This window comes from Chelonoidis abingdonii, chromosome 15 (assembly GCF_003597395.2).
Source record: "Chelonoidis abingdonii isolate Lonesome George chromosome 15, CheloAbing_2.0, whole genome shotgun sequence".
Lineage (NCBI taxonomy): Eukaryota > Metazoa > Chordata > Testudines > Testudinidae > Chelonoidis > Chelonoidis abingdonii.
The window spans coordinates 35716329-35737404 of NC_133783.1; the positions used below are offsets into that span (position 1 = coordinate 35716329).

General features: G+C 40.7%; 1 protein-coding gene across 1 annotated transcript in view; it reads left to right on the forward strand.

The window, feature by feature from the left end:
- The window catches only part of DNTT (DNA nucleotidylexotransferase), a 142493-nt gene that overhangs the window by 98852 nt on the left and 22565 nt on the right, over positions 1-21076 (forward strand). Inside the window, exons 9-10 of the mRNA XM_032770255.1 lie at positions 5382-5645; positions 8406-8489. Of these exons, the coding sequence (XP_032626146.1) occupies positions 5382-5645; positions 8406-8489 (348 nt within the window). The remainder of the gene's footprint in view (positions 1-5381; positions 5646-8405; positions 8490-21076) is intronic.

The window sequence follows — 21076 nt, forward strand, 5'->3', positions numbered from 1 at the left end:
ATATTTGGATACAAAAGAATTTTGTTAACTGCACTGGATTCAGCACTGTAAGCAGATGTAGAGATAGGTGATGAGTGCCTTAGAAATGATTGTTACTAGTATTTAACTCTCCAGGAAGTATTTGAACATTAGATAGTGCAGGTGCCTCAAACTATTTTAGCTCAATAAATATGGTCCCTTGGGAATAAACAATCTGCTACTTCTCCTTACATTCATTACTAGTAAAAATATCACTATACATTTAATTTCTGTACTGTTCAAAGGGATTGATTACAAGTCAGGCACATTCTTTGTTGTCTTTCATATGAAATGTAAGAGTACTTGTATTTGGAGGACATATTGCTTTCAGAGTCACTTTTCTTGGCATTAAATTGGAAATCATTTTGCTTCGTGTAAAAAGGAAACTCTTTTTGAGGTGAATTGTCAAAGCCCAGAAGCTAAGTAAGATTAGCTTTCAGTTCAAGTGGTAGAGAGAGGATAATTTTAAATTAGTTCTGGAATTATATGTATTTTTCAGTGTATTAATGAGGAACAGACATCAAATGATTCAATGGTTTGGAAATGCCTCCAAACAGATACCTATGAAGGTGGTCCAGAGCTTTTGAACCAACCAAACGCTATCCTACCAGCTTTCTCAGTAGATCCTGGATCCTTCTCCATGATCACACAACAGAGCCATAGCTCCCTTCCTCCCTCCCAGTCAGCTTCCAATCTCTGAAGAAGTTCCAAGCCTCCCTTCTGAGTCCTGGACTTCCACCTTTCTTATGCACAGTATACTTATTGGGACAGATCCTCAGCAAGTGTAAATTGCCATAACTCCACTGAAGTCCATGGAAGATCTGTGAGAATCCGCTGAGGATCTGTGCTGTTATTATTGATGTTGTTTATTTAAAGCTTCTTTCATGGGGACTCTGCTCACTTTATACAGGGCAAAGTACACTGTCTTCTGGGCAGCTGTCTTTATCCTTCAAATAGGAGCAGTACGAGGGCTCTCCAGGACTATATAGTTCAGGGGTAGGCAACCTATTGCATGTGTGCTGAAGGCAGCATGTGAGCTGATTTTCAGTGGCACTCACACTGCCCAGGTCCTGGCCACCAGTCCGGGGGGCTCTCCATTTTAATTTAATTTTAAATGAATCTTCTAAACATTTTGAAACCTTATTTACTTTACATACAACTATAGTTTAGTTATATATTATAGACTTGTAGAAAGAGACCTTGTAAAAACATTAAAATGTCTTACTGGCATGCGAAACTTTAAATTAGAGTGAATAAATGAAGACTTGGCACACCAGTTCTGAAAGGTTGCCGACCCCTGATATAGCTAATGGCAGATTGAAAAATGTGCCGTGCCTCCAGCTGGAGTAAGAGTCTGCACACTGAGTGCAGCATTTCATCCTCCCAGGAAACTTCCCACAGTACCCCTTTTATACTGGTGGGAGCAATGCTTATAATCAAAGGAATCAGTCAGCCACACAAGCAGGCAGTGCAGTTCACCTTGTGCTGCTTTATTTAAACTGAACTGAAAATAGAAAGCTGTTTAAAAGAGAGAGCTAAAACTAGGCAGATGAAGCAGTGGGAAGAAGAGAGAGGATGGTAAGTAAAGAAAGGAGAAGGGGTTGATAAATGGATCAAGTTTCAGTTGGAGAAGACATGAGAGCAAAGAAATGGAGGAATGGCAGGTAGAGGTGATGGTGGAGGAAGGGTGTAAGGTGGCAAAAAGACCCAAGCCTAAATATACTGAGGATCGATGTCAGTGATAGGCAGAGGCCCCTTCCCCTTCCCCCCAACAAAGAATTCCTGTTAATAGTATATAAATCTGCTGCTCACATTGCTGGTTATGCTGCTTGAACTCAGTGCTATGTCACTTCTAAGATGCATCTTCCTACTGTCAATGCTGAGAAATTGGCTGCCAACAAAATCAAAATGCAAAAACAAGGAGAAATTATACGCCTCCTGCCTTTTTTATTACCTTAGATTTATTTTTTTTAAAAAAAATTATAAAGCACTTTTTGACAGTAAACCTGTCTGTCTCCTTGCTGCTTTCCCACTTTTGTGCTACTGCTTCAAAGCTCAGATGCATCAAAGAACGACACTAAGGTCATGATGTTGACTTTCTTTCAGCTGCTTTTAGCAAAAGATTCTGTAATGTTTAACGTGTAAACTGTGGGAAAACGAATTAAAATAGTTTAGAAGGAGCTTTTTCTTTGAAAAGTTTAGTGTTGCAGACTCTTTCTACTGAAAGCTGATAGAAAAACTAAGTGGGTAAGTCAACAACACCATATTGCTCTTTGATGCAGCAGCATCAAGGATAAGTGGGTCTAGAAACAGAAGAGATGTCTCCTCTGAGCTTCAATATGGAATGGTAAAATGGAAAAGCTGCAATGTGGTAGACAAGTTATCTTTTAATAGTTCAGTAATGCTTTAAAAATGAAGTAAGTGTGCTTCAAAGGCCATGTAAAATGACTTCCCCTGTGAACTGCAGTTTGGAAGTCTCCTGGCCAGTAGTTTCTTAGGCGTATGTGTCAATACAACCTTTTAATGCATCTATAGTGTGTAGTGTGTTCTATTTTTATTTTTTGTTAGAAGCCTATCTAAATACATTTCTCTTTATGTTGTTAAATATATACCTGTGACATAGCAGAGATAACATTGCTGTAAGGATTTTAACTTTTGCATTCTCTCACTTAACATTTTTAACTGCACACACGTAACACTGCATTAACACAGCTTGGCATTAATTTCCTTGTGGGTTTTTTTAAGGAAGACAAAGAATAATCAGCTTCTGCTGAATAATCTTAGCATTTAAATGGTCCAAATCAGACTCTGCCATTCATACCTCCATTGAGGGGAATGGACGGGAGAGGAGAGGTCTCACTGAGGTGAATGGCAGGGAGCTAAATAACAGGGCTAAGCTCAGTACTGGAGTCTGATACATGCAGATCTGATTTAAAAGGGCAGCGACACATTTATTACCTGTGATGGCTGTATCCTGGCAATGGGAAAAAATAGTTTGGTTGAAATGAAAGTTCAGAATTTGCAAAAACAATGTGTAACTTTCCCATACCAATAATTTTCTCCATCTCTTGAAGATAAGGCTGTGGATTTTTGCGCTGTGTGTGTACAGCTGAGACAATTACAGTCTCTGTCATGCAAACTGTTGTAGCAGCAGACTAAAGCACTTGTGCCTTTCAGGCTTGGAAAGTAGAACATATTTTCAATTATCAGCTGGTATAAACTGGCCTAGTTTATCTTCAGTAGAATGATGCCAATTTCCACCACCTGAGAATCATGTCTATGTGATGTCACAAATGGGGTTGGATTTCATTTGGCCCTGCTGAAAATTAATCTACAGAAGTGATAAATTTATTGTCCCCAAACTTCTACCACCCTGAATGTGATTATGGATTTACTCCAAAACGAGCATTTCTTTTGAGGTGCCAAAAAACCTGTTTGTGTTTTTTTTGTTTTTTTAAAGTGTAGTCTTTTTTTAAGTAGGAAAATTGTTCTACGTGTCCTCCAACTCCAACTATCCACAAAATCCTCACTTGGTTTGGACAGTGCTGCAAATCGGTGTGATAAAATGTGTATGTTAATCTTCATTTAAAAATCTAAATCTGTAAATAAGGACTAAAGAAATGTACAGAATGTAGGTCCAAGAACTAGTGTTTGCGGAAGGCTGCACTAATTTACACGGTGTAATGTAATGCACTAATTTACACGGTGTAATGTAAATGTGCTGTTTTAAGCCAGCAATATCCAGAGCTCTACTAGATCTTCATGGCTGACTGCACTCTATAACTGTCTATTTTTTTTTTTTTTGGTCAGTTTGTTTGAACCTAGAGAAGTGTTGTTTCAGCTGCATTTTATGGAACAATGGCAATGTCCATCACCTAATCAAATTAAGTTAATCAGAAACATTATGCCAGTGGATGTGTCCTGGGCCTAGATTCCTATTTAAAAGTGGCATTCTGGCTTTTAAATCAGATTTCAGCTGCTTGCAGAAGTCGGCACTTGTGTAATTGTTGCCTTATTCCCCCTTTTATTTATGTTAAAGTAGCTATTTGCAGCATGATACATCTTTACATTTTCTTCCTTTTAACTTTTACAAATTGCCAAGCATTTAACTATGGAAAAGCAATAAATCTATAGATGTGTAGTCCTGAAATGGCCTCCTAGTCACACTTACTACCCAAAACTATCTGTGGATACTTAATATATAATCACTGGAGGACATAGCCCAATCAACAAGGGAAAAGGCCAGGGTACTCCGTAGCAGAGCTCCAGTACTGAATGACAGCTCTACAATTGCATGATGGAAACCAAAGTGAGCTAAGAAATGTTTTCTTGAAATGTCTAACATGAAAATAGGGAGCAGAAGATCAGACAAGAAACATCCCTCCCTTAAATTACAGGCAGTAGCTATACTTACAGGACATTTCCCATCTGTCCAAACAACTTGGGAGCTCTCTATTAGCTACTGGAAGTTCTTCCCAAGAAAACAAATAGGATGCAGGTTAGAACTCACATTTGAGAACCTAGAAAGCAAAGTTGAAACCATAGCAAATAAACTCACTATGATGGATAATAATAAATAGGGATTAATGGAAACTAAAACTAAATGAAAATCTATGGAGAAGGACAGAAATAATATGACAATGGAGGTCACTGCTAGAAAGAAAATAATGATGAAGTGGGGGATATGAGATGATCACAGGACAAAGCAACTTAAAAACCAGACTAGTGTCAAGAACACTAGAATTCTGGACGTTTGTCTAAGTGTTTTCAGGTCGTGGAAGGTGTCCCAGATACTGATAACTGGGCCTGATAGTGAAAGATGACCTGATGTGTATAATGCATTGCTATAGTAGTATAGGTCTTGCACCATCTCCTTTCTGAAAACTGACAGGTATGGGCACTGTCCATCTCCTAGACTGACAGCTCTGTTTGGAAGTTGTCAGCCAGGACTATATCCTAAACAACGCAGACTTATTCAGTCTTCCCAAATGTATGATATATGGGGATGCACCAACAATCCCGACCTAGGAGAGACTGCCTGACGTCAACCCCAAAATGTTTGGGTTGGGGATTGCGGGGAGCAGAGTAGCAAATATTGGCTCCTGATCAGAGGCATGCCCATCTCTGATTATCTTCCTCTCATGATCTGCTAAGCTCTCCCCAACAGCTACGCAGTCCAGTCAACAAGAGCTGGTCTGCTAGGCTTCATGTTGTCAATATGCTGGGATTTGGCCTCTGGTATACAGTACCGTGAGAGCTGTAACAACTACATAGGTGTGAGTTTATGTTAATGTAAGACTATCTGGAAATTCTGAATTTCTAGCAAAATCAAAAGCAGTAAGCGGTTTTTTTTTTATTTTTAGGGCCTGCTTTTATACTATGATCTCATTGAATCAACATTTGAGCAGGCAAAACTACCAAGCAGAAAAGCTGATGCTTTTGATCACTTCCAGAAATGCTTTGCAATATTAAAATTACATCTGCAAAGAGTGGACACCGATAGTTGTGATGCATCAAAAGAATCTGATAAGGCAGAAGTCAAAGACTGGAAGGCAATCCGTATAGATCTGGTTGTAAGCCCCTTTGAACAATATGCATATGCTTTGTTAGGTTGGACTGGCTCCAGGGTAAGTAACTTTAAGAGCCTACATTTTTTCCTTTGAGCTACTAACCTGTTTTTGTTATTGCTGGACTATTCAGTTTGACTTTTTTAAAAATGTTCCTTTCTTCATATTTTTCTATTATCTTCTTCTTAAGCAGTTATTAAGCAACCCATTATCCTAGCTTATGGTGACAGAGGCATCACTAACACTTATGTTATTTGTCTTCTAAAAGAGTTAACATCTATTTTCCTTGAAGTTTAACTTCTAGGAATCATAAGCCCGATCCTTGGTGCACCTACAACCTTCTGCCACTCCAGCACTGCAAAGGGTTTAACTGGCCATCTGGGCAAAGGGGAATTCCCCAGGTAGCAAAGACTTTAGGGTTTAATAACTATTTTATAACTTTAAAGTAAAATAATTTATTATTGGTACTGGTAGTTGATCTTGTGATTGATAGTTACTTTGCTAACTGGTAGCTGGTACTGTAATTGGTGCTATAATCGGTATAATTTAAAAATTAAAAAATACAAAAATAATGAAATAAAATAACTATAAATTTCAAAATGAAAAAAGCAATTTCAAAACTAAAAATTAAAATGTTACATTCTGAAAAGGTTTCCAAATATTTTATTTAGATTTTCTTTAAGAATTTTTGCCAAAATCAACACATTCCAATACAATGTCATTTTGTGATGTAAAAGTGTTCCATAGGAGAGTATGTGATTAGTCTGCTCTACATCTCTGCCCTCTGATGCCACTTATACTAGAATAAATAGCCCAATACAGCATGCGGGGATGGGGAGATGCATCTGGGATGGGAGCTGCTGATAAAGTCAATTTGCAGGGCTGGCCACATGATTTAGAGCAGCTATTGGACTTCTCTAAGTGCCACCGATATAAGGTCCTTTGATGGTCCTCAAATGAAGCTCCACTGCTCTCCATCCCCTCCCCATCTCTGACAGGTCCCTGGCCTCCCTCCCCTGACACACCTCTTCCAGCAGGCCAGTAGTGGGGATGCACTAGTACAGGAGCCAACTGCAGTACACTTGTATCAGCAAAGAGTTCCCCTCTGACAGACGAATTCTCTGCTGGGCTTTTGTGGCCCCATTATGGCTTCTATGGATGGCAGCAGTGAAAAAGGGCTGTAACACAGAAGGCAATCTTTATATTATCTCAGTTTTACTTCTGTAGCTGTGTCCATGCAGGAAGTGCTAAGCAGGGGTAAGGGTGTTCAGGAATTCTATAGTGAGATGTGCTGTGCTAACTTCTGTCTAGTAGAAATTCAGTGCAGAGATAATTTTACCATCGAAAATACCTACGTTTCCCTTCCATGGTCAACATTTTAAACTCAAAAGCCTATTTTGCTCCTATGTAAAACATAAAAAGAAATTCAGTTGTTTCTTAAAGAAAGAGAAGATTGTTGGATTTCCCCTTTAATTAACCATTTTACAAACTTTTTCAGAAAAGGCAATTGAAACATCAAATTATTTCCCTTGCTTACTTGTAAATCCTATTTCTAATCTCCTAACCTCCTGTAGCCAATCCTTGAGATCTTAAATTAACTCTGTTTTGGGTTTATAGTTTGTATTTCATAGTTTCATAGATTCCAGGGCTGGAAGGAACACTGGGATTAAATAGTCTGACCTCGAGTGTAACACAGGCCATAGAACTTCCCCAAAATAATTCCTAGAGCAGACCTTAAAACCTTGATTTAAAAATTGTCAGTGATGGAGAATCCACCATGCCCCTTGGTAAATTGTTCCAGTGGTTAATTACCCTCACTGTTAAAAATGTATGCATCATTTCCAGTCTGAATTTGTCTAGCTTCAGCTTCTAGCCATTGGATCATGTTATACCTTTCTCTACTCAACTGAAAAGCTCATTATTAAGTATTCATCACCCATGTAAATACTTCTAGACTGTAATCAAGTCACCCTTTAACCTTGTCTTTCTGAACTTGTGAGGTCCTGCAGACTCAGATGCCCTCCCATTCTGGGAGTATTTGCAATGTGGGAAGGGTCTCTTTGCCCTCCCTCCGCAGGGATCATGCTTCTACACCACATTGCACCAAATGTGTGCCTTTATCAATCACCATAAATGCCCTTAGGCAGGTACCCAGTGCTCTCTAAATGTCTCTGCACCACTGAAAAAGCCTAAAATAACCAAGCCTTTCTTGATTTAGAAAAATGGGTTGATTAGCAAGCAAACAATGGGAGTCTAGTATATATGCTTAATTTAAACTATTTCTTGTTACAATGCTATACCATTAGTAAGGCAACTAGTATCGGGCAAAGCTAATATGTAATATTGTATGTCAAAATAATATCCCCGTGAGTGTTCGTTCATTATGGGACTACCATGAGACTTAAGTTAGATCCATTAAATGAAACAGGTAATGTATGAATGAATGCCAGTTCATATTTCTGCATGTTATATGTACAATAATGTTGACCTGATAAACTTCCTTATAAACAGTGAGTAGGCTTTTTCGTACATACACATTTTTAAAGTAGTTTTAAATTGATCTAACTTACCTGCTACTTCAGTTGGTGAGAATATAAATCTTTGTGCAGCCTCTGAAAACATTCATTTTATGAAGGTCTTGTTTAGCTGTACTGAATTTGTCTAGAATATGTCTCTTAGCAGAAGATGTTTGTTAATCATGCCATTTTAAAATCCATTCATTTATCATTTGGATTGGTATTCTAACACTTAGGCATATTAAGCAGTAAAGTGAGTACTCAATTTGGTTTGGTATAGTAATGTAACTTGTGTATTGTACAGCAATTTGAGCGTGACCTACGAAGATACGCCACTCATGAAAGGAAAATGATGTTGGATAACCATGCCTTATATGATAAGAGAAAGGTACAGTTTACTCTTTGAAATGAAGCTACAGTGTCATAATTTATATAGTATTTTCAGTTTGCTACCCAAGTGCAGTGTATTCAGCTTGCCGATACTCATTATCTGAAGAATAAATCCCCTTTCCACAGAACCGTTTTTCATATTCATTGCCACTGAAACGTAAAGGTTCCTTGACTATGGCCAAATTGTGCATGGCTCAGTTCAAGATTGTGAGATATTCAAAGGTGGTTTTAAGCACATTTGCAATTTTCTGATCCTGGGCCACTCTCCTGTCACAAGTTAGAGCAGCCTTAAAGCTGCTTTAACTTGCACAGGCTTCTCAATGCCCCCAAAAGCACATACACTAGCTAAGGATCACAGTGGAGGCCCCCAGCCATACGTCCTCTTCCCTGCTATGTCCCCTTATACAGATTAAAGTGAATGTCTGGAGCCAAAGTCAGTATCATAGCTGCTTTACTTCAGTAGCGGAGCTCTCAGGTACAGTGCCACTTTCCAGCAGTGCTGTGACAAAAAGCAGACACAGCGTAGACTAGAATCAAAACAATTTCTTCTGATTGTTATGCATGTAGCATGTGGGGGGGATAGAGAGGGTGGAAGGGCCATGCAGAATCAAGCTAATTATGAATCTCTATTTTTATTATCAAACAAACAAAATCCATTTCTTTGAAAATACTTGCCTATGATGATTTGTTTAAAGCTCTTTATACACTATTGCAAATATACCTATAGCAAATATACTGTGATTTCTAATTAAACACAAGAGAGCTTAGAAAAGACTGAGAGCATTTGAATCCCTTTTGTTTTAAAAGGCAGTATTTTCCCATTCTATTCTGCATACTATGTGAGATCGCTGTTTTATTCTTTTTATATTAATATTCATGAACACTTTGGCACTGGAGGTTTTATTGTGGCCCATTGCCTGAAATGTGATGCATGTCAGAGAATCCTATTTTTCAATATCAAGGGGTTATGTCAGGGGAGAACCCTGGATACTTTAATATATTTCCAAAGAGACTTTGACAGGAAAAGGCAGCATTAACACATAGGTCATGAATCAATTACATAGCTTTGCAGATGGGAACAAAAAGTAGAGATATTTCCTCTGGAGACTCATTACAAAGTTACACTGTGAAATTATTCCTCAGCCTTGATTTTTCAAGTGTATGCATGTACATAGTCTATGAATCATTGTATATGTCGATTGGGAGATATCGTACAATTTTAAAATTACTCTATTTTTTGAGTTCTGCAATTTGGATGGGCGGGGTGGGGGTGGGGGGAGATTTCATTAATCTTTCATGGATGTGAGAAATTTCCAAACTGAAAAATGAGAATTCCATACAACTATACTGAAAACCCTCCTCTATAGGATCAGGGAAAAAAAGGCTGTGGAAGGGAAGAGGATTTTAAAATGGTAGCCTAGGAAAAAGATGAGCAAATATTCAAATTCCCCAATTAAACCATCTATATGGACAGATCCTAAATGGATATAAATGGACTTAACTTCATTGACTTCTATACTCCAGTTTGATTTCTGGAGCTATAGTGATTTTTCACTAGTGGAGAATTGAGCCTACACTGTTGAGGTTCCATTCTCAGCCTCAGGGAAGCAAGAGTTTCTGTAGTGCACAACCAGAGAGGACAAGATATAACAGATGCTCAAAGTCTTACAATATATCTACGGTTGCTGCATCAGTTACAAATTGTACACGCAGTTATAAACTGGGCAGATAACATCCTAAATGTAAAACTACAAATTTACAAATCCTTCCTCTGTATTTTGATAGTGTGTATGGTGGATTAGTAAATTGGGGCTTGGTAGCACATCCATTTTGATCATGTTTTAACTTAGTTTCACTTACTTATATAAATCACAGCTCAAGTTACCTACTCCATATCTCATTCTTCAGAAGAGTTTAGGCTGAAATGAGCTTGGTAAAATGTGGTATTGTTGGACTTTTGCATTCTGCAGTAAAATGGATGTTTATGGCACTGGCAATGCTGTGCTTGCTTAAAACCTACAGACTGGGGTGCACCAGTTGTAAAGTCCTATACGCCTATGACTGATGCCTTTTCTGCTTATCTTCTCTTTGCAATCATAGCTGCACCTTTAACCTTAACTTTCTTGTTAAATTGTAGATGCTTATCTATATACCTTTTTGACATCTTCAATGACTGCTGTCTGTCTGTACTGATCTGGGAAACTCGTAACTTTATCTCATGTTCCTATTGCTTGATGTCTCTATGGGTATTTTACAGTGGAACTGGAGGTGTAATTTCCAGTGCAGGTAGACATACCTCTGCTAGTTCTTATTGAGCTAATGTGCTAAAGATAGCCGTGTAGCTGAGGCTACGTGGGTGGCAGGACAGGCCATCCACGCAGAGTACAATCCCATCTGAAATCTTACGTATGTACCTGGGGCATGCCAATGAACCTTTATGTTTAAGTGGCAATGAATATGAAAGTAGCTATTGTAGCTGTGGTTTTTTTCAAATAATGGACATCTGCACGCCCCCTTCTGACTGAGTGTGGCACTGCAGGAGCTCCCTGCCTCATCTTCCCCTTCACTTGGGTGTCATCTCTCCTGGAGATTCACATGCTCAGCCCTACAGCTGCGATGCTTTATTGGTAACAAAAGTCCAAATAAAACCAAAAATGTTTTTGCTGCACTTCAGCTCAACTTTTGGGCTCAGTTTCCAATCCCTTCTGGATTATTTTTCAGTCTATCTGTGGCTCTGGCAGAGAGCCCTGACTTCTGGGCTCCTTCTCTGGAGCACCTTCTCAATCTCCTGCAGATCTTGCTCAGAGTCCTCCACAGAACCATAACATCTCTCTGGGGTTCCCTCCTCAAACTGACTTTTCTCAGCCTTTTAAAGAAATCAGCCTGTTGACCAGAACCAGTTTGTGGAGGAGGGGAAGTAGGTAATCTGACACAGGTGTGGCTGAGCACAACAATCATGAACGGGCAAGCCAAAATGTGATCGGGCAGGTAGGCTATCCTGCCGCCTGTCAAGCTGTGGCTACAGTGCTATTTTTAGTGCATTAGTCAGTGGTGCTGGAACAAATTGTGTAGTGGGGGTGCTGAAAGCCATTAAACAAAACTGTAAAACCTGTGTATGATGGAAACCACTTCAAGGCAGAGGGTGCTGCCATACCCCCACCACCCTTAGTTCCAGCACCCTGGGTGTTAGCTCAATCAGAGCTAGTTCAGGAATGTCTGCCTGAACTGGAAATCACACTTCTAGTGCCGCTGTAGACATACCCTAAGAAATGCTTCTCTTGGGCGAAAGGTCCATCCCCAAGAACAGCTCCATCTTCTCTCTCTGCTAGAATCTGTAACTCTTTTGCCGCTGATGTCTATAACTCTAGCATTATCTATAACACTCAATTCTTTCTGCTCCTCATATATTTCGTGTCTTCAAATCTCCACCTCCTTGTTTATCTCATGTCTCGGTCACCTTAACAATACTGCTTTGGCTTGGTAATTCTCATCCATGCCTTCATTTCCCATCACCTTGACTTCTGCATCTCAAAGTCTCAGTTCTGTGGGCTCCAGCATGAACACAAGGCTGCTGTCCACCTTCTCATATATAGTAGTAATACCACTGCTGAGTGTTGATTGGCTGGAGTTGAGTGGGAGCAGGGTTCAGGAGCTATAATGCTTGCCTTAGCTTTGGAAGAATTGGTCTGGCCTGGGTTTAGTTTAGCTAGAGGACTGCTCCAGTTTTGGAAGACTTAGTCAGTCTGGGATTAAAGTTAGCCTAGAAGCCTGGTCTAAACAAGGGTCTATTCTATCCTTGAAAGATTGATTGAGCAGAGAGAAGTACCAGCCTAAAGATTTTGTTGAATCTGGACAAAGTCTTCTAACTCTGGGAGCATTTACATTAGTTGGGAGCTACATTATTATGAAGTTGCTATAGGAACTTTTTATAACATACTTCAGTTTTGTTAGGACCTAAAAGTAAAAGTATATTTTTCCTATATATTTAATGCTCCAGAGTATTTTCCTGTCCCTATTCTCCTTTACGGTAGCTGGGTCTAAAATCCACGATTCACACTTGTCAGACTATTGTGTGATATAATGCTACTCCACTAACTCCCCATTCATTTTAAGATTCAATTTAAAGCCTCCTTACTCTGTTTTAAACCAGTTCAAGGACTTGTTTCGCCCTACTTCTGCTTTCTCCGCTCAGTAGCTTCCTCTGTGTGCTGCCTCATCATATGATCATTGGGGTGCAAGGGCCTTCCCCATTGTTTCTACTCTTGGCTGACGTGTATGATTGTTTTAGATGATACATTTCTGTTATTAGTATAATCTGATATATGTTTGTACTAATGGCTGTGGCTACAGCTAGAGGTGTGATTTCCCATGCTCACATACACATGCTTGCAGTAGCTCGATGAGGGCTAGCATGCGTATAAATAGCAGTTTAGCTCAGTAGCATGTGTAGCACTAGTGGAGGCATGGCTAAGCAGGCCAAGTATAAACCCACCTAATAGCTAGTGGATAAGTACTTGTATGTTTCAGCTGTCCTGCTGCTGCCCCTGCTGGTGTTACCACAGCTACAGTGCTATTTGTATTCAGGCTAGCTCTCATCGAGCTATGGCAACTAGGTGTACATGAGCAGGGGAATCACACACCTAACTTTCAGTGTGGAAATAGCCTGTGTATGTATGTGGCCACAGATAGTTATTTTACCTGTAGGCAATCCTAGCACATGTTTTCATTCTTATGTGAAGGAAATATAGCATAGATAATCTTAAGTATTTACAGAAAAGCTCATACATTTAGGCACAATCAACAATAAAATTTGTGCAAAGGGTGTTCTTCTTAAAAAAAAAAAAAAAGGATGTCATGTGTACTACTGATTTCAGCCCTAAAGACTGTGTCATAAACTTCGGAAACATCTCAGAAATGCACAGCAAAACAACTTACAACCTCGTGTCCGTATGTGGAAGGTTTTGTGGATAATGCTTCTATACTGGCAGTGGTCAGCAAAGAAAGCAGAGAGAACAGCTGTTGACATGTGGGGAGGACTTTCATATGCAGACTGGCAAAATCTCTGGAGATCAACTTTACTTGCTCCTGCTTTCGTTCTGCACTAAATTCATCATTGCTCTGTACATGTTTCCGATATCTGATCAATTTGTAAGTGGGCACAATGCCATGCTGACAGATTGGGATGAGTAGGCAACCAAAAGATCATGCATGTGCATCAGGTGTGTGGCACTGCAGGCAGCAATCCCAGGTGGGAACAGTCAAATCACTGTTAGGGTTCATCTTAATTAACTGTAATTAATAGGATGTGTCACCAGGCTTCTGATCAATCTTTAGATTGGATTAACTCTTAAAAAGAGCAGCATAAAGAGAAAAGAAGATACATGGCTTATAAAAAAAACTGTGTAGTCAAAAATTTTCCAGACAGCTCTAACTATATTTAAGATTCAGAGTTGCCCCCATGCTATAGTAATGGGGAGCCATGTATCTAACATGGATTATCCCCCTACATTTTCTCCACTCTGGGTGTAATGTGGAATTACATTCCAATGGTCTCTTCACTGTAAAGTTCAGTGGATGGAAACCATATTCCATGTCCTTCTGTGGAGATAGGTACTAGGAACAAATTGTGCCCATGGCCAGATTTATACCTTGTGTGCCCCTAAGCACAGAATCTTCCAGATTCCCTTCTCCACCTACAGCTGACCTTCATGTTTTCCATAAACAATGAAACAAAAAGAAATATAAATCATAATTTAAATACAGTAGAACCTCAAAGATATGAACATCAGAGTTAAGGACTTCCCAATCAAGGGGACACCCTGTGGAACCAGAAGTCCTCAATCAGGCAGCACTGCAGACAAAGAAACAGACAACCCCCCCTCAAATACTCTATTGCCCTGAGGTCGGTGTGCAGCCACAGGATGGAAGTGGGGTGGGGTCGGGGCTCTGGGCTTCTGACCCTCAGGAGCACTGGAGCTCAGGGCTTTAGATGGAGGGGTCAGGAGAGTGCTGTGGCTTTGCTCCCAGTTTCAGCCCCAGGGAGGGGCACCGGTCTCAGCCCCAGCATTCCTCCATAGCTAAAGCCCCAAGCCCTTGCACTCCACCCCCACCCCTCCACGCTGAAGCAGGGAGCGGAGCTGTGGGGATCCCCAAGCCCTAGTGCCCCCAGCAAGGCTGAAACTGGGAGTGGAACTCTGGGGCTGAAGCCCCAACCCCAGTGCTTTCCCCGCAGATCTGCCCTGAGCTCCAGTGCTCTGCAAGGCAGAAGCCCTGAGCCCCGCATCTGCGGCCCTGGCTCGCTGACCCCAGACCGGAACCCTGACCATCCTACTCCACCCTGCAGTGGCAGCCCCAACTCCCCATGTGGCTGAAGTCTGTAACCTCTTCTTCAGAGTTACGGAACATTTCAAAGTTATGGACAACCTCCATTCCCGAGGTGTCCTGAACTCTGAGGTTCTACTGTTTTCATTTTTTAACTTTTAACCACTTAACTTTTAGGTGCTCCTAGAATGCTGGTGCACCTAGGCACGTGCCTACTGTGCCTAATTGGAAATTGGCCCTGATTGTACCCAACATCTAAAGCTGCAGAGGGATCCTTAGAAGTGTCACTGATGCCATTCCACTGCATAAGGTTTAGGATTTGGGGGACAGGAGTAATGCATCCACTGTACAGTGCATAATCCAGCTCCACCAAGGCCACCTGTGTCGCAGTGACTAAGGGGCATGTACCATTTGTGCAGGATGAGACCGAGGGATGGGGCAAGAGGATTCACTGCTGCATGGATTCTCCAACCCTTTCCTCCCTGGCTCCTAGAGAGAGCACAATAGGGCTGGAGTAACTTGTGTTGAACAGTTCCACTGATTCATTGTGATCTGGTTAGAGGAGAAGGATTCCTCCCCTCCACCCACAGTGATCCTCAGCACCCAGTCAGGATCCTCAAGCTTGGTGCTGAGGACTGGATTCACCCTGTAGCATTTACATTTGGACTCAGATATTTCCCAGTATTGTCAAAATTTCTTCTCTGACAATCATCTATCATTCCATTCATTACTTTCTGCAATTAGATAAAGTGCAGTGTAATACTGTAAATAATTAGAATTGCTTTTTTTGCTAAGAGAACAGATGGGATTCTTAATGTATAGTATACAATAAACGGATTAAATTATCATCATATTAATGTTCCTGTAGCTAACATTGTAGAGGTTTTTTCCAAGCTCAGAGCTGTTTTCAAAAGTCACTGAAGTAGAAAGCAGTTATTAGTTTTATGTCGTGTGAAAATTTAAGATGTGGAATAGCAGCCTTAATGATTTCTATTGTTAAAGAAATATTGGAGGAAAATGACACACTGTGCAAAGTACTGGATACGACTGATGACAGTTTTGTATGTAAAAACTATTGTGTGATTCTGAATTACATAAAATGTTATTAGTTTCTGAATTATAAGGAGGAGGTGTACATAACTACCACAAATAGCAAATTCCTAAGATGTCCTGAGAACTCTTTCATGGGGCCCAATCTGAGATGCTGAGCATCTTCAGTGAGAACTATCTGCAGTAGGAATGATTTGCAGCAAAGTGGCAAACTAATATAAATATGAAAGAGGGGAATGTAGGCTTTTTTCTTCCAAATTGCCAAGTTAGTACATGCAGTAACTGCTATGAATGTTGCAATGATTTTATTCATGAAATCTCCAATTTCAGAATGTATCCCTATTTAGGAAAATGCTTAATTGCTTTCTTGAATAAGGCCTAAACAATCTTTTTTTTTCTTTTTAGTCCTCTCCCTAAGAGTTTATGGTAGAAACCGCAAACAGTTATGTGGTTGGTATAATCCACCTAAATAAAATACTTTCTATCTTAGGGTACGTCTATACTACGGAATTATTCCGATTTTACATAAACCGGTTTTGTAAAACAGATTGTATAAAGTCGAGTGCACGCGGCCACTAAGCACATTAATTTGGTGGTGTGCATCCATGTACTGAGGCTAGCATCGATTTCCGGAGCGTTGCACTGTGGGTAGCTATCCCGTAGCTATCCCATAGTTCCCACAGTCTCCCTCACCCATTGGAATTCTGGGTTGAGCTCTCAATGCATGACGGTGCAAAAATAGTGTCGCGGGTGATTCTGGGTAAATGTCATCACTCATTCCTTCCTCCGTGAAAGCAACGGCAGACAATCATTTCGCGCCCTTTTTCCCTGGATTGGTCTGGCAGACGCCATAGCGTGGCACCATGGAGCCCGTTTTGCCTTTTGTCACTGTCACCGTATGTGTACTGGATGCCGCTACAGAGCGGTACTGCAAGTGTTACCACAGCAGCATTCATTTGCCTTTTGCAGAGATAGTCCCAAGATGGTTATCAATTGTTCTGTACTGTCTGCCATGCCATGTAAATTGGTGATGAGATGACAGTTATCAGTCGTTCTGTACATCTGCTGCTGTCATGGGTGCTCCTGGCTGAGGTCGGCCGGGAGTGCAAAGACAAAATGGAATGACCCTGGGTCATTCCCTCCTTTATGTTGTATCTAAAAATAGAGTCAGTCCTGCCTAGAATATGGGGCAAGTGTGCTAGAGAACCAGTGTACTGAGAGAGCACAGCTTGCTCCATGTCAGATCCCCGCAGAAATGATGAGTTGCATGCCATTCTAGGGGTGCCCCTGCAACAACCCCACCCGTTGCTTCCTGCTCCCCTAACCCTCCTGGGCTACCGTGCAGTGTCCCCTCCATCTGTGTGATGAAGTAATGAAGATGCAGGAATAAGAAACACTGACTTGTTAGTGAGATAAAATGAGGGAGGCAGCCTCCAACTGCTATGATAGTCCAGGGCAGGACATTAAACGGTGCCAGGAGAGGAGCCCAGCATCCCGCTGCTATGATAGTCCAGGCAGTACAGAATCTTTTCTTTAGACATGAATGGAGGGGGCTGATGGAGCTCAGCCCCCAGTTGCTATGATGAAGACGGTTACCAGTCGTTCTGTACCATCTACTGGGAAAGACCGGAGTCATTCCATCTTATTTTACCAGTACCCCCAGCCGACCTCACCTGAGGCCAGCCAGGAGCACTCACGGGCTGATGATGATGATGGATAGCAGTCATATTGTACCGTCTGCCACCGGGAGGGGAGGGGAGAGGGTCCTGCTGTTCAGTGCCACAGCATCGCGTCTACCAGCAACATTCAGTAGACATAGGGTGACATATGAAAAAAGTCAAGAAATGATTTTTTTCCCTTTTTCTTTCACGGGGGGCGGGGGGGTGTAAATTGACGAGCTATACCCTGAACCCCCCCCCCCGACAATGTGTTGACCCTACAGGCATTTGGAGCTCAGCCAATAATGCAATGCTTTTCAGAGACTGCAGGGACTGTGGATAGCTGGAGTCCTCAGTATCCCCTCCCTCCCTCCATGAGCATCCATTTGATTCTTTGGCTTTCCGTTACGCTTGTCACGCAGCACTGTGCTGAGTCCCTGCTGTGGCCTCTGTCTGAAGATTTTTTTCCAAATGCTTTGGCATTTCGTCTTCTGGAATGACTCTGATAGAACAGATTTGCCTCCCCATACAGCGATCAGATCCAGTATCTCCCTTATGGTCCATGCTGGAGCTCTTTTTGGATTTGGGACTGCATCGCTACCCGTGCTGATCAGAGTTCCACGCTGAGCAAACAGGAAATGAAATTCAAAAGTTCGCGGGGCTTTTCCTGTCTACCTGGCCAGTGCATCCAAGTTCAGATTGCTGTCCAGAGCGGTCACAATGGTGCACTGTGGGATGCCGCCCAGAGGCCAATACCATCGATTTGCGGCCACACTAACCCTAATCCGATATGGTAATACCGATTTCAGCACTACTCCTTTCATCGGGGAGGAGTACAGAAACCAATTTAAAGAGCCCTTTATATTGATATAAAGGGCCTTGTTGTGTGGACGGGTGCAGCATTAAATCGGTTTAACGTTGCTAAAATCGGTATAAAAGTGTAGTGTAGACCAGGCCTTACACTAGATTCAATGTTCCTCTACTAGGAAAAGTTGTAAAAACATGAGCGCCATATGTGACCATTGCATTGTCAAATAGTAGTGACTGATGCACATTATTGGCCTAATCCTGCAAGTAAGCTCTTAAGTTTTGAGGGTGACTTTAATCAGCCTTGGAATTTGTGGAAAAGCTATTAAAATTATTATTTCCCCTTTAAGAATATAACTTAGAAGAGAAATAATAGCCTTGTAATAGTCGTGCATGCTAAAAGTTTGCACATAGAAAGCTGTAACATTTCATTTAACAGTGTTGATGATTCTCAAACTGTCCATAATGATGGTTAAGGAATGGAGGTCTGGATACTGTTGTGTGCCTGCTGTATTGTGTAGGGCAGTATTGTTGACTACATAACTTTGTCCAACTGAATTTTTAAAATATTATATCTTAGTATTAAATCTTCATGCTTTTCAGTCTGGGTTTATGTAAAAGGCAAGAATGAAAAACACGGCATAGTAGATAGTAATAGTATGTTCCTGCCATGATATCTGATGAACCTCAATTTTTTGCAGCTGGTGAACACGACAGAAGGCTGTCAGGAGCATTTCTAGTTACTTTCTTTCTGCTTTCTAAAGCCAAACAGTAGGAATCTATTATCGACCACCTGACCAGGACAATGATAGTGACAATGAAATGCTAAGGGAGATTAGAGAGCCTATCAAAATAAAGAACTCAGTAATAGTGAGGGATTTCAATTATCCCCATATTGACTGGGTACATGTCATCTCAGGACAAAATGCAGAGACAAAATTTCTCAGTACTTTAAATGACTGCTTCTTGGAGCAGTTGATACAGGAACTCACAAAGGGAGAGGCAATTCTCAATTTAGTCCTGAGTGGAATGCAGGATCTGGTCCAAGAAGTAACTATAACAGGACCACTTGGAAATAGTGACCATAATATAATAACATTTAACATTCCTGCGGTGGGAAGAACACCTCAACAGCCCAACACTGTGTCATTTCATTTCAGAAAGGGGAACTATGAAAAAATGAGGAGGTTAGTTAAACAGAAATTAAAAGGTACGGTGACTAGTGAAATCCCTGCAAGCTGCATGGACACTTTTTAAAGACACCATAATAGAGGCCCAACTTAACTGTATATCTCAAATTAAAAAACACAGTAAAAAAAACTAAAAAAGAGCCCCTGTGGCTTAACCACAATGTAAAAGAAGCAGTGAGAAATAAAAAGGCATCTTTTAAAAAGTGGAAGTTAGATCCTAGTGAGGTAAATAGAAAGGAACATAAACACTGCCAAATTAAGTGTAAAACGGTAATAAGAAATGCAAAAAAGGAGTCTGAAGAACAGCTAGCTAAAAACTCAAAAGGTAATAGCAAAATGTATTTTAAGTACATCAGAAGCGGGAAGCCTGCTAAACAACCAGTGGGGCCCCTGGAGGATCGAGATACAAAAGAAGCACTTAAAGATGATAAAGTCATTGCAGAGAAATGAAATGAATTCTTTGCTTCAGTCTTCACAGCTGAGGATGTTAGGGAGATTCCCAAACTTGAGCTGTCCATTTCAGGTGACAGATGTGAGGAATTGTCACAATTTGGAATGAATTGATAAACTTAACAGCAACAAATCACCGGGACCAGACGGCATTCGCCCAAGAGTTCTGAAGAACTCAAATGTGAAATTGCGGAATGATTAACTATGGTTTGTAATCTGTCATTTAAATTGGCTTCTGTACTCAGTGACTGGAAGATAGCTAATGTAACACCAGTGTTTAAAAAAAAAAAGGGGGCTCTAGAGGTGATCACGGCAATTACAGACCAATAAGTCTAACGTCAGTACCAGGCAAATTAGTTGAAACAATAGTAAAGAATAAAATTGTCAGACACATAGAAGAACATGAATTGTTGGGCACAAGTCAACATGGTTTCTGTAAAGGGAAATAATGTCTTACTAATCTATTAAAGTTCTTTGAAGGGGTCGACAAATATGTGGAGAAGGGGGATCCAGTGGACATAGTGTACTTAGATTTCCAGAAAGCCTTTGACAAGGTCCCTCACTAAAGGCTCTTACATAAATTAAGTTGTCATGGGTTAAGAGGGAAGATCCTTTCATGGACTGAGAACTGGTTGAATGACAGAGAACAAAGGGTAGGAATAAATGGTAAATTTTCAGAATGGAGAGGGGTAACTAGTGGTGTTCCCCAAGGGTCTGTCTTAGGACCAATCCTATTCAAGTTATTCATAAATGATCTGGAGAAAGGGGTAAAAAGTGAGGTAGCAAAGTTTTGTAGATGATACTAAACTGCTCAAGACAGTTAAGACTAAAGCAGACTGTGAAGAACTTCAAAAAGATCTCACAAAACTAAGTGATTGGGCAAAAATGACAATGAAATTTAATGTAGATAAATGTAAGTAATGCACATTGGAAAAATAACTCCAACTATACACACAATATGATTGGGCTAATTAGCTACAACTAATCAGGAAAGAGATCTTGGAGTCATCGTGATAGTTCTCTGAAGACGTCTACACAATGTGCAGTGGTAGTCAAAAAACCAGACAGTATGTTAGGAATCATTTAAAAAAGGGATAGCAAATAAGACA